The sequence below is a fragment of the Corticium candelabrum genome, chromosome 15 (genome assembly GCF_963422355.1).
Source record: "Corticium candelabrum chromosome 15, ooCorCand1.1, whole genome shotgun sequence".
NCBI classification, from domain to species: domain Eukaryota; kingdom Metazoa; phylum Porifera; class Homoscleromorpha; order Homosclerophorida; family Plakinidae; genus Corticium; species Corticium candelabrum.
The window spans coordinates 5,292,125-5,304,554 of NC_085099.1; the positions used below are offsets into that span (position 1 = coordinate 5,292,125).

The 12,430-nt window shown below is 41.9% G+C and overlaps 5 protein-coding genes across 5 annotated transcripts in view; 1 reads left to right on the top strand and 4 right to left on the bottom strand.

Annotated features, from left to right (window-relative positions):
* LOC134191547 (T-box transcription factor T-like) overlaps positions 1 to 444 on the bottom strand; it is a 995-nt gene extending 551 nt beyond the window's left edge. Inside the window, exons 1-3 of the mRNA XM_062660167.1 lie at positions 400 to 444; positions 205 to 348; positions 27 to 144 (exon numbers count right to left, since the gene is read on the bottom strand). Of these exons, the coding sequence (XP_062516151.1) occupies positions 27 to 144; positions 205 to 348; positions 400 to 444 (307 nt within the window). The remainder of the gene's footprint in view (positions 1 to 26; positions 145 to 204; positions 349 to 399) is intronic.
* Positions 325 to 1,373, bottom strand: LOC134191081 (T-box transcription factor T homolog). The gene is made up of 3 exons (XM_062659643.1): positions 922 to 1,373; positions 564 to 840; positions 325 to 492 (listed from the first exon to the last, which is right to left on the bottom strand). The coding sequence occupies exons 1-3, from the start codon at positions 1,182 to 1,184 to the stop codon at positions 466 to 468; spliced, it is 567 nt and encodes a 188-aa protein (XP_062515627.1). The 5' UTR covers positions 1,185 to 1,373; the 3' UTR covers positions 325 to 465.
* Positions 1,374 to 4,938: 3,565 nt separating this feature from the next.
* LOC134191548 (sentrin-specific protease 2-like) lies at positions 4,939 to 5,830 on the top strand. Its single transcript, XM_062660169.1, has 6 exons — positions 4,939 to 4,965; positions 5,042 to 5,110; positions 5,167 to 5,252; positions 5,318 to 5,399; positions 5,456 to 5,506; positions 5,732 to 5,830. The coding sequence occupies exons 1-6, from the start codon at positions 4,939 to 4,941 to the stop codon at positions 5,828 to 5,830; spliced, it is 414 nt and encodes a 137-aa protein (XP_062516153.1).
* A 3,824-nt stretch (positions 5,831 to 9,654) lies between these two features.
* Positions 9,655 to 10,326, bottom strand: LOC134191334 (uncharacterized). The gene has a single exon (XM_062659938.1). The coding sequence runs from the start codon at positions 10,203 to 10,205 to the stop codon at positions 9,843 to 9,845; it is 363 nt and encodes a 120-aa protein (XP_062515922.1). The 5' UTR covers positions 10,206 to 10,326; the 3' UTR covers positions 9,655 to 9,842.
* LOC134191549 (T-box transcription factor T-A-like) lies at positions 10,317 to 12,430 on the bottom strand. The gene is made up of 5 exons (XM_062660170.1): positions 11,505 to 12,430; positions 11,014 to 11,423; positions 10,700 to 10,935; positions 10,522 to 10,639; positions 10,317 to 10,453 (listed from the first exon to the last, which is right to left on the bottom strand). Exons 1-5 carry the CDS (start codon positions 11,525 to 11,527, stop codon positions 10,338 to 10,340), a joined length of 903 nt encoding a protein of 300 aa, XP_062516154.1. The 5' UTR covers positions 11,528 to 12,430; the 3' UTR covers positions 10,317 to 10,337.

Below are 12,430 nucleotides of genomic sequence, written 5' to 3' on the forward strand. Positions count from 1 at the left end.
GTACAACTGACGGTTTGCAGACTTACGCGAGAAATTTGGCGAGACCGACTGCAATGATTCGGGAAAAGTTTTGATGCCATCGCTCGTCTCTTGGTCACGAAATGCTTTCGCATAAGGATTATTGTCGATCTTGAGACGGGTGATCTAATAAGAACATCAACTATGAGCAGATATCAACAGATTCGAATGCGACTGAAGACAGACTTCTTTGTTCTGATATGACGTAACGCTAATGAAATGGGACAAAGGCAGTCGTCGGACGAAAACGCGTTCGAACGTTCCGTCGGCGTCACACAATTTGAGAATGGCTACTTGCGGCTCGTACTTGTGCATTGAATGGAGTACAATCTAAACGGACAAAAACATCGTCACAGTTAATTAACGAGACCGACGGGTTACGCCATCATGACTGAATGACCGAATAAATTTATTGTTGTCGCACATAGTGCAAGTCCCACTCGGGGCTCATCCACAAGCACACATGTACGCACACTACACGTAAAACTATATGACATACACAAAAAGCCCAATACAACAACCAATCCTACAATCATTTTACTCACATGAGTAGGTTTACGACAATCTTTGTCGTTTGTCAATTTGGCCGCTTTGAACGAGATAACTTGTTTCATCCAGTGTTTTCCAGTAGCAGGACTGTCTGGATGCACGAATGACGGGTCTTGGTCAGGAAACGTGGCGTCAGACTGCTGACTGGAGACCCATTGCGATTTGATAAATTTGTATCGGCGGCGGTCATTGCAGGCAAACTCTAACACAACTTTGTACACACTGTCTTTCTCCAGGTTCGTCACGGACACGACGATAAGCGGGAACAGTTGTCTAGTTAAGAAAAACAGTTGACGGCTATTAAACGACATCGTCACCCTTGCACATGGCGAGGCTGAAATGCTGCTGTCTTACCTCCCCGATTTGGTAATTATCATTTCGGTGCCAATTTTAGAAAACTTCTGCCACAGTTCGAATTCCTTTAGAACCACTTCGATGCACGTTCCGCTGCTCCATCCTTCGTCTAACGAACTCGAATTCGAACTGAACGCGTTCGTCACCGGAGGAACGACCCCCGCCGTCGTCGTCGATGCTGCTGCTGCAGATGTGGAAGGTCTATAGCCAATCGGACGTGAAGGATGAAAAGGATTGTAGTGAAAGTGACCGGGAGGGGGCATCGAATAGAAGTAGCCGCGAAAAGGAGAAAGAGAGGTGGGAGACACGAGAGGATGGAAGGGAGGTCGCTCTTGTCCATTGGCTACCGACCACGACCTCGGATACTGAAATCGACCGAATGTCGAGTAGTGGTAACCACCACGTAAATGACGAAATTCGTTATCCAGTTTGAAACGTAGAGAAAGACGAAAACCGAGTCGACGAGAACAGTGAACGATTGAAAGTGAGCACGTGGAGAGTGCACATGGTTCAAGTAAAATTCGAAACGGTGAGCTGTGATTGGGTGAACTCACGGATGTTAGCTAATTGCGGCGCGTAGTCGTCTCAACGTGCCGTTAACGTCAGTGTAGTGCCGTCTTCACAAGTCCAACGCGGAACGCAACATGGCACTAGAAATAAGTGCTAATTACCATCGCCACTGCATTGACAATGAGCTGCAACTACAATCGTGTAACACGTGACTATTACAGCACGTGGTCGGCTCGAACTTGTCATTTGTTCTGAGAGACCGCGCTCGTGACACATCCATGTTGAGACAATAGGACAGATTGCTGTCATTTCAATCATCCCAGACTTGATAAGATGAAAATAATCAGTCCTTAGAACCAGAATCAAGCGAAAAGGGAGCAGACAACCGCAGAGCAATTCAAACTCTGAGTGCCACCATACTACATCTGGGCCACACACACACACACACACACACACACACACACACACACACACACACACACACACACACACACACACACACACACACACACACACACACACACACACACACACACACACACACACACACACACACACACACACACACACACACACACACACACACACACACACACACACACACACACACACACACACACACACACACACACACACACACACACACACACACACACACACACACACACACACACACACACACACACACACACACACACACACACACACACACACTTCCTCCTCTTCCTGCATTGCTGCCTTAATTAATAAAGAACCGTCAAGCTATCCCTCGAAAGAGAAACAAAGTCAAAGAACTAAAACTAGATAATATTAGTCAGAAAGACTCTTGTGAACTGTATATCCGCCTCGGCTCAGGAACCATCGTTTGCACAGAGACAGGATGGTACATTGGACTGTGCCTCGATGTTTGTGGACCTGTTTCTCGCGTTCTGCTCTACACTTGTGAAGTTTTCTATCACTGCCTCATCAGAAACGGCGTAAGCAGTGTTAACATTGTATTTGCAGAGCAGGTTGTTCTGATCTTGCCGACTCAAGAGCTGTATAGTAAGCCTACGCCTGACATCTTTCTACCCCTTCCTTGGCCGACCCTGTGGTGTTGAGGCATCCAGCTAAAAAAGCATATCTTTGGGAACCGCTAATTTGCATTCTGTCAAGATGGCCGAGCCACTCTAATCGGCGTTTAGTCGGCTTTGTGTTATAGTTTCAGGGTGTCCTCATCACTGTCTGATTAGCTTCAATGTAGATGTTTGGACCATTGCTCTTTGGTAGAAAAACATAAATTGTACCTGTGTCTATCTATCTAATAACAAGACCTATTCAACAGTCTTCAGCGTGACCTGCCTCAGCATCTAACCGAGCAGTTTTGATTGTACCTTCAACATCAACAAGCAATCTGACGTTCCATGAAGCTGTAAATCAGTGACTGTACAAGTCTCTCTCGTCTTTGACTTTATTCTTTGTGCAGTGGGTGAAACCCGGGAGGTTTGCAAGGCCTCTGTGAGAAAACAAGTAAGAGATGGGCCAAGACACTCTATCGCACGGCACCCTGGTCTCAAACCCATTCCGGTTCTTACTTGCTGGTGTCATTCTCTACTCTAACAGACTTGATAACATACTTTCTTCTGACAATGCAGAATATGATAATATTGCACACTGTATCACCATAAGCGCTTACATTTGGTAAATTAATAGCAAGATTTTTTGAAACAAAAAAGAAATTTGGTACATGTACTGTCAGACAGTAAATTTACATCAGTGGGTATAAGATTTTGCTCTCAAAATAAGGAGTCAGCAAAGAAACGAAAAATGAGTAGACGATTCTCATCTGCAAGAATTACTTCTTCAGTAGGTACGGCAAATAAGTTTAAGTTGTAATCTTCCCAGTAAAGATCAGAACCGAAGTTATCACTTCAACAATTATGTTTAGACATACAAAAGATCACGGAAAATAGAGGTCGACTCGAAAAAAGAATTCGGCTGTCTGGTCTAACATTTAGAGGGCAAATGCCCACCGATGGAAACTGTCTATTTCATGCAGTAGCAGACCGACTGCAGCGAGTTGATTCCAACAACAAGCTCAGCCACAGTGAACTGTGTGACCTAGCAGTAACTTGTCTTAGAGATTACCAATTTGTTGTAAGTCATTACCAATGTTCTTCCATCAGTGTTGGATGGCATGTATTAATCAAGTTGTTGAAGCAGGATTCGGTTGGTCAACCTCTAGACATGGCCTATTTTGTAGCTGGCAGAGATTGGAAAAGCTACTTAGATAATCTTGCTCAAAATAGGACATGGGGTGATCACCTTGCAGTGATGGCACTAGGAACATGACATTCGAATAGTTAGCAGTGTATCTGGCACTGATGACCATTTTGACATCATCATCGAACCAAATGGCCACAAAGCACGTCATGAGGCACCTCTAATTCAGGGGCACTATGCCAAGAATCACTACGAGAGTCTCGGTATTTGTGATGGTACTTGTCTAATGCTGAATTTTGATAGCTAACTAAACACTTAAACAAAAATTCTGTTTTGTTCCAATAGCTGGTGAGAAGATTGTTGGCATATCCAGGTATATTAAATATCACATTAAAGGAGCATTCCGGACAACTGCACATCTGATGGCGTGCAAAAACTGCTTCACTTGGCGGACAAAATTCTTGAAACAGCCCCCGTCAGTTTTTATGTTTTTAAACGTTCTAAATGTACATCTGCCGGGTTTGCTCTGAGATAGTGCCCAGATACCCAACTTGGTTAGTATATATTTCCTGTTAGTAGAGCGAAGGCAGAGCCAGCAGCTAGCGCATATCTCTGGAATGCTCCTTTAATTAATTAAAGACATCCAAATAACAAATCAATTTTGTTCAGTAATTTAAGTGAGAGTACAGAGAAATACACTGCTCTTGGAAGATCAAAATGTAGCGCCATCGCAAATGTCACAGACCATACATACTGCAGACAAACTCTCTGTCTGTCTTTGCCCTACACTCCACCGAATGATGTCATAATTGGCAATACAATTATCTCAATGGAACAGGAACACCATGCCAGTGGTCCAAAGTGACTGTTTTTGACGAGAGAACAACAAGAGCAAGTAGAACTTTCAAAGATAAGACCAAAATTACACTTCAAATAACTTCCAGGTGGATGACATCTGGGAAGGCACAGCACCAAACAGTGTTGTTGCCTACGGTGATGATGGCCAGGAGTTGAGAGCTGCAGAATTGTGTAGTCTGTGCCCAATCAACAGTGTGAATGATAATGTAAGAAATAAATTAAGTAATTTATGCATGGCTTTGTTGCTATGGTGAGCAACACAACAGAAATGGGTGGTGTTGCCAGGTTATCAGTGCTTTTCTTCAAAAAATTACAATATCATTATGCCATCAGGTAAAATGATTAGTCACTGCAGTAATTGAAAAATATTGAAATAGCTGGTATCGCAGGAATTTCGAGTATTCTCATATAATGCTTTTCTCTACATGTCCCTGAGTTTGTGTCGTGATGGCAAGAGACCACTTTGGTGGAAATGTAGGCTTTCTGATCTCTGTTGCCATTCCCTTTAATTTTTGTATACAATGACTTTTAGATAACTCTTCTGCGACAGGACGTCAACATTTTTCAGTATGACGCTGTTACTATACCAGTTCAGCTTCCTGGTCACTGGACAATTGTGGTAAACTTCATTATTTGTACACATGACAGAAAATTCATACACTTGCTACCTTGTAGGTTCTGGACATCAAGAGAGCTGAAATCAAGTACCTTGATTCCTTTCAACCAAACCAAACCAATTATACAGTTGTAGCACGCATTCGGTATAGCGTTGCAATGAACTTAGCTAACCTGTGCTAATTATTGACACAAAACCCTTGTTTGACAGAGAGTTCTTACGATGTGAAGCAGCAAAATGGAAGTTCAGTGTATCGAGCAAGTGGCCTTGCATAGCCGAATTCTCTCTAAGAGTTAGCATATATAAATTTGTTGCTTTTGGAAGACTTACATTTTCTGTTATACATAGGATTTCCCAATTCAAGCCAATAAAGCAGATTGTGGTGTTTTCATATGTATGGTAAGTAGTTCCAGTGCCATGAAGATACACCTTTTGTCTGTATGCTTAACTTTCTACAACAGCATGCACTCCATCAAATGATGAGGCTCTCATACAACTTCAAAGTAGTATGTTTTTCATGTGTTTCGCACACTACAAACAGCCTAATTTTCTTCACCACATTTTCAGTATTAGTGCCACATGTCATTAGCAAGATCATGGATTTGCAACATAATTTGTCTCAAGAAAGATTCACACTGGTACAAAATAATTGTTGTGGACATGTACCCCACTGACACTAGCAACTTTCAAACCAAGCCAGGACGCTTTATCAGTTATTCTTAGATGGTTCCGTATGTCAGTGGCAAACTGGTCTTCTTCTTTTTACACTAACTGACAAATTCACACAGAAAACCCTGCCCATCAGTACACTGGCCCAGTTTGAAAGTTGCTAGTGCAAATGGAGTAATTAAGAACCTACATAATTATATAACCACACACACACACACACACACACACACACACACACACACACACACACACACACACACACACACACACACACACACACACACACACACACACACACACACACACACACACACACACACACACACACCTGCATGAACACCAAACCTTGAACTTTGAAACTTGAATGTACAGCTCTTGGAAACTGACTTCAACTGCAAGTAAAACACAACCAGACAACAACAGTAAGTAAAGTGTGTCACTACAATTTTTAGATAGTAAAATAGATTCCCTGGATGTCTTGATAGGTGATGTAGAAATTATAGATGACAAATCAACAGAAAGAGATTCGCCAAGAAGTCTGTCGCAGAAGAATGGTTGGTTAATTTAGCAATACGTATTGTCTTTTGCAACATACAACATCAATCTGTGTGCAGATATTTTACTTGTACATGATGATGTCAGTGACAATCATAACTGGTTAGTCAGTATATAGTTATATGATGTGTTGCAATTATGTATGGTACTTATAGTGTAACACCACAAGAAGAAAGTTACAAGTATTATCAGTTCTGTTAGTTGATGTCATATGATCATGTTTTCACTTAGTGTGATTCAAACAGGTTGTTCCGCTGTCGGATAAAGACATCAGTACTCATGCTCTTAATAGTGACAGCATACAGTTACATCAACGAGTAAAAGCTACAGACTTCAAAGGTGGGGACACAAGAATCAAGGAAATCGATGAAGAAACTTTGGAACGTGACCTGTTTAACACTTCTCTATTGCGGTTATGTCAAGCAGGGGCAACCTTTGAAGAATGGAAGGCAGAAGATGATGATGATACCATAGTAAGTTATATTATAATTTTGTATAATTTTGTAGACATCATTTGGAATGTGTCAGTCCAACAACACACTAACAACAAGCATATTCACACATTACAAATATGGTAGACCAAACAATTTCGTCATTTGTACCTTGTTGCTACAATTTCTGAAAGGGGTCTTCACATTTTCAAAAAGAACTTGTCATTTTTATGTACACTTTTGCTCAAGTGAGTGTGAGCAACAAGATAAGAATGACAACGGACTTTTTGTCACTTTGCTGCTGAGCACTATTATATACATACATACATACATATATCATCCAATAGAAGGAGAGTGCTGGCTTAGTATTGACCTACGTGTTGCTCTGTGGATGGATTACAGATGCTTTGTCAACAAGCCTCATTTAAAAACTGTGGGTGATTTTGTGCTTGTTACAAACAACCTGCACATTGACTTCAACAACTTTGCTGCAAAACATACAATGCCTGACATGTACCTTGTACCTGCAGCAGCTTTGCTCAGGTATTGGTGCAGGTGCGGGCAACAATACCAAACTCCTATTTATACATATGGGAAACAATACATTTACCTTAGCAGCTCTCAACTAGATGATCTGTGTGCTTGGATACGTGACATGAAGGAACAATTCTATAAGCATGGTAGACATATCTTTTATGGGTTACACTAGCTATATTAATGTCATGTTGTCTGTTCATTGAATGTAATCATGAAGTCAGCCCAAGACTCATAAGCACCGTTTCAGGTTTAATACAACTCTTGTTGCATATTGTTTACAGCAAACTTGACATCGTGAAGTTCTAAAGTATCTATCGATAACCAAGTTGACATGCTGTTGCCGATATAGGTCATTCTGTTAACCTTCAGTGCTTTGGGAACGACATGCTTAGAAATTGATCAATATCTAGACTTAATTTTATGTTATCACAACCTGTAGCACTTCAGTCGACAGTGTTTTCAGAATACTTCATAAACTCTATTCTTGAGCCACATAGGTCTACTTTCAAAGAAGGTATCTTTGGCACTTGTATAATGTGTTGAATGTATATGCATATACATACATCTATTGTGTATACTCTACACCCAAATGGGAAGCACCAACAGCCACTGCCAACTATAGGTAGATAATATTCTATAAACAGCACAGGGATACAGTGGAGTTTGCTATAGCAAACCTCAATGTAATTAATCCTTGATGTGATGAATTTAGTTTTGATGTCCTGAATGTGCAACAACAATCCGGATGCGTTCACTTATTACAAAATTCTAGTGTCTCCTGCAATTCATTTATCAAAATTCCACTGTATGTGAGTAACCTCTGAACAACAAAAACTTACACATACACATAAATCTACAATCACAGCTGCGAATGGTATAGTATATGTTAATTAAAATCCTAATCAGGTCAAGAGTAGTCTAGATCTCTTCCCATGATAGACAGTTTGATCTGCATCATATTGTGTAAGATGAACGCAAGGGAAAAACAAAGTTTATAACCAGTGCTGTACCAATGTTGCCCCAATCTAATAACTGGCTTCATTTGCATAATCGATTGACAGATCGGGATAAATGCATGCAAAATATTTAATACAATATATTTTGTACTGTAGATAGAGTAACTATCATCTGGCATTCTAGAATCCATAATAAGTCAAAGAGAGGTGTACAAAATACAAGTAGAAACGGTCCTCACTTCTCTCGAACATAATTTCCTATGAAATTGTTTCACCAGAAAGATTTTTCGTAAAAAATGTCTACAAAGAAATATTTATCAATTATGTCCCACAAAAGTAAACATAGACATGGACATTTTAACATAGAGACAACTTAAACCATACCAAACTGTTCAGGAAATAACCTGTGTAATAATTATGCCTTTACTCAGTCTCATATTGCAAAACATTAAAAATTTGTGATGTAGATTGCTATTATTTTAGTTAACAACTGAACAATGCTAATATACAAAATATTTAACATCCATATCACTGAACACCAGCAACAACAGCATTCTTAATATTAGTGTCTCATAGCATTTCATGTTATACATCACCGAAAAACATTCAATCATATATTCAACTTTGCAATCACTATACAGTAGACAAAGCAGTCAATTGCTGCATAGAAATTTAATTGACACTAATAAAATTCAAAAAGCTATGATTGGTTTTACAAAGTTACACAACCAGGTGAGAAATACAGCTGACGCACTGCAAAAGATACAGGTACAGTACATCCATTTCCCTTTTTGTCTGGCAAAGCTTGCTCCCAGCCAAGCTTGCTAACAGCTATTTAGCTAATAAACAATTCCACCAATATATATATATATATATATATATATATATATATATATATATATATATATTCTTATTTCAGAGAACAATTACCAGTCCCCTGCCAAAGTTGGCAAATCCCAAAAGTCAAACTCAGTGTCAAATCGTAAACTAATTAGTGGAAATTATACTTGCAGTAGACTGAAATAAACAAACTGAAATCCGTTGCAGTAAGTTACTGACTGCCCTACTAAACGTTATTCTGCTCTTTGCTGTGGGCTTGGACGCGATAACCTTCAAAGTGGCAAGACTGGAAGGCATCCACAAACTCTATACTAGCTATCAGATATGTAATGGCATCTGGTCTTGTCTAATAAATTAGAGTACACGTACAGTGACGAGTGGGAGTCTGATAGTGCGTTGCGTTGAGAAAGTAGTGTATTGTTGATTAGTCTGCAGCGAGCTGTTGCTTAATAAAAAAACGCGGAGAACCATAGAGATAGAGATATTAACTCTATCAACAGCAATCAATCCATAAATCAATTTACATATGCAGTAATGAATACCTGGCTCCACACTTTCGTCTTGACTTGTGTATCAGCTTGGCTTACCAAGTAACGGAGTAAGCCAAGCCCCATCAATACTTCTATTGCAGTAATGCTCAAAAACGTGCTAAAACATAGTGAAGGCGTGCTAGACTAAAAGTATACGTGTCAGTAATACCCAAACCCATAGTTCTGTGCACACCACGTCTCTAAAAAGCCAAAAACATCAATCACTGTCCGATAAATCTCCCAGTAGCCGACTCGCTCTATAGGAACTGCCTATTTCTTCTGGTTGGAGAACGCCCCTGGGCATAGAAGTCGAGGCTTCGTTCCGTTCGCACGTCGACGGACAATACCAATCATCCCGTTCCTGTCCACTCGTCGACGCTTTCGATGAGCCGCACGTATCCTCCTCTTGCCGTCGCCTCGCCTCAGACGAAGAACACGTATCCTGCTCCTGCCGAGGACTCTTCTTGAACGAAGCAACCGAATCGTGATGCTGTCTTCGACGCTTCTTACGCCGACTGCTCGTGCTGTTCTCTTGACGTTGTCGACTGACTGTGTCGGTATCGTCTTGGCTGCGGCTCATTCTAATTGAACTGGATGTCTCACCGGCGAGCGCGTCTGGAGCACTAGACCTTCTTTGGCGAGAATGAACGTCGTCGGGTTTGACGACTGGTGCTAAGCCGTGAAATGGACTAAACGACGGAACGAGCGAAGACTAGGGAGAGAGAGAAGACGACGGGTGGTGGTAATGGGAAAATGGAGAATCCATAAGACCAGAGAATTGGGGAATGTAGTCACTAACGAGAGAGGAAGGAAACGGAGGCTCCGCATCTAGCAAACAAAATCACACAGCTCTAGATACGTGCACGACACGTACAACTAACGGTTTACAGACTTACGCGAGAAATTTGGCGAGACCGACTGCAATGATTCGGGAAAAGTTTTGATGCCATCGCTCGTCTCTTGGTCACGAAATGCTTTCGCATAAGGATTATTGTCGATCTTGAGACGGGTGACCTAATGAGAACATCAAATAGGAACAGATATCAATAGATTCGAATGCGACTGAAGACAGACTTCTTTGTTCTGATATGACGTAACGCTAATGAAATGACACAGAGACAGTTGTCGGACGAAAACACGTTCGAACGTTCCGTCGCCGTCAGACAATTTGAAAATGGCTACTCGCGGCTCGTACTTGTAGCCTCGTACCAGACCCTCTCCTGGCGTTTTCGTGTTATACGGGAACCGGGCACGACGCGCGAGAGGGTCTGGTACGAGGCTACGTACTTGTGCATCGAATGAAGAACAACCTAAACGGACAAAAACATCATCACAGTTAATTAACGAGACCGACGGTTTACGCCATCATGACTGAATAAGTTTAATTTATTGTTGTCGCACATAGTGCAAGTCCCAGTCGGGCTCATCTACAAGCACACATGTACGCACACTACACGTAAAACTAGATGACATACACAAAAAGCCCAATACAACAACCAATCCTACAATCATTTCACTCACATGAGTAGGTTTACGACAATCTTTGTCGTTTGTCAATTTGGCCGCTTTGAACGAGATAACTTGTTTCATCCAGTGTTTTCCAGTAGCAGGACTGTCTGGATGCACGAATGACGGGTCTTGGTCAGGAAACGTGGCGTCAGACTGCTGACTGGAGACCCATTGCGATTTGATAAATTTGTATCGGCGGCGGTCATTGCAGGCAAACTCTAACACAACTTTGTACACACTGTCTTTCTCCAGGTTCGTCACAGACACGACGATAAGAGGGAACAGTTGTCTAGTTAAGAAACACAGTTAACGGCTATTAAACGACATCGTCACCCTTGCACATGGCGAGGCTGAAATGCTGCTGTCTTACCTCCCCGATTTGGTAATTATCATTTCGGTGCCAATTTTAGAAAACTTCTGCCACAGTTCGAATTCCTTTAGAACCACTTCGATGCACGTTCCGCTGCTCCATCCTTCGTCCAACGAACTGGAATTCGAACTGAACGCGTTCGTCTACGGAGGAACGGCCACAGTCGTCGTCGTAGATGCTGCCGCTGCAGATGTCGAAGGTCTATAGCCAATAGGACGTGAAGGATGAAAAGGATTGTAGTGAGAGTGACCGGGAGGCGGCATCGAATAGAAGTAGCCGGGGAAAGGAGAAAGAGAGGTGGGAGACACGAGAGGATGGAAGAGAGGTCGCTCTTGTCCATTGGCTACCGACGACGACCTCGGATACTGAAATCGACCGAATATCGAGTTGTGGTAACCACCTCATAAATGACGAAATTCGTTATCCAGTTTGAAACGTAGAGAAAGACGAAAACCGAGTCGACGAGAACAGTGGACGATTGAAAGTGAGCACGTGGAGAGTGCACATGGTTCAAGTAAAATTCGAAACGGTGAGCTGTGATTGGGTGAACTCACGGATGTTAGCTGATTGCGGCGCGTAGTCGCCTCAACGTGCCGTTAACGTCAGTGTAGTGCCGTCTTCACAAGTCCAACGCGGAACGCAACATGGCACTAGAAATAAGTGCTAATTACCATCGCCACTGCATTGACAATGAGCTGCAACTACAATCGTGTAACACGTGACTATCACAGCACGTGGTCGGCTGGAACTTGTCATTTGTTCTGAGAGACCGCGCCCGTGACACATCCATGTTGAGATAATAGGACAGATTGCTGTCATTTCAATCATCACTGATTAAAGTGACATGCTTATTCAGTTAATTATATCTGACAGTTACACGCACGCATGCACACACGCACACACACACACACACACATGCTGACCCT

Bases quoted from the DNA above. Each gene is read 5' to 3' on its own strand.
- LOC134191081 (XM_062659643.1), bottom strand. From the start codon at position 1,184: ATGCCCCCTCCCGGTCACTTTCACTACAATCCTTTTCATCCTTCACGT. The intron at 841-921 runs GTAAGACAGCAG...TTTCTTAACTAG, and splicing joins ATAATTACCAAATCGGGGAG to ACAACTGTTCCCGCTTATCG. The intron at 493-563 runs GTGAGTAAAATG...TTTTACGTGTAG, and splicing joins ATTGTCGTAAACCTACTCAT to TGTGCGTACATGTGTGCTTG.
- LOC134191548 (XM_062660169.1), top strand. From the start codon at position 4,939: ATGGCAAGAGACCACTTTGGTGGAAAT. The intron at 5,111-5,166 runs GTAAACTTCATT...GCTACCTTGTAG, and splicing joins CTGGTCACTGGACAATTGTG to GTTCTGGACATCAAGAGAGC. The intron at 5,400-5,455 runs GTTAGCATATAT...TGTTATACATAG, and splicing joins TAGCCGAATTCTCTCTAAGA to GATTTCCCAATTCAAGCCAA.
- LOC134191334 (XM_062659938.1), bottom strand. From the start codon at position 10,205: ATGAGCCGCAGCCAAGACGATACCGACACAGTCAGTCGACAACGTCAA.
- LOC134191549 (XM_062660170.1), bottom strand. From the start codon at position 11,527: ATGATAATTACCAAATCGGGGAG. The intron at 10,936-11,013 runs AAATTAAACTTA...TTGTCCGTTTAG, and splicing joins GCACTATGTGCGACAACAAT to GTTGTTCTTCATTCGATGCA. The intron at 10,640-10,699 runs GTCTGTCTTCAG...TGTTCTCATTAG, and splicing joins CGTCATATCAGAACAAAGAA to GTCACCCGTCTCAAGATCGA.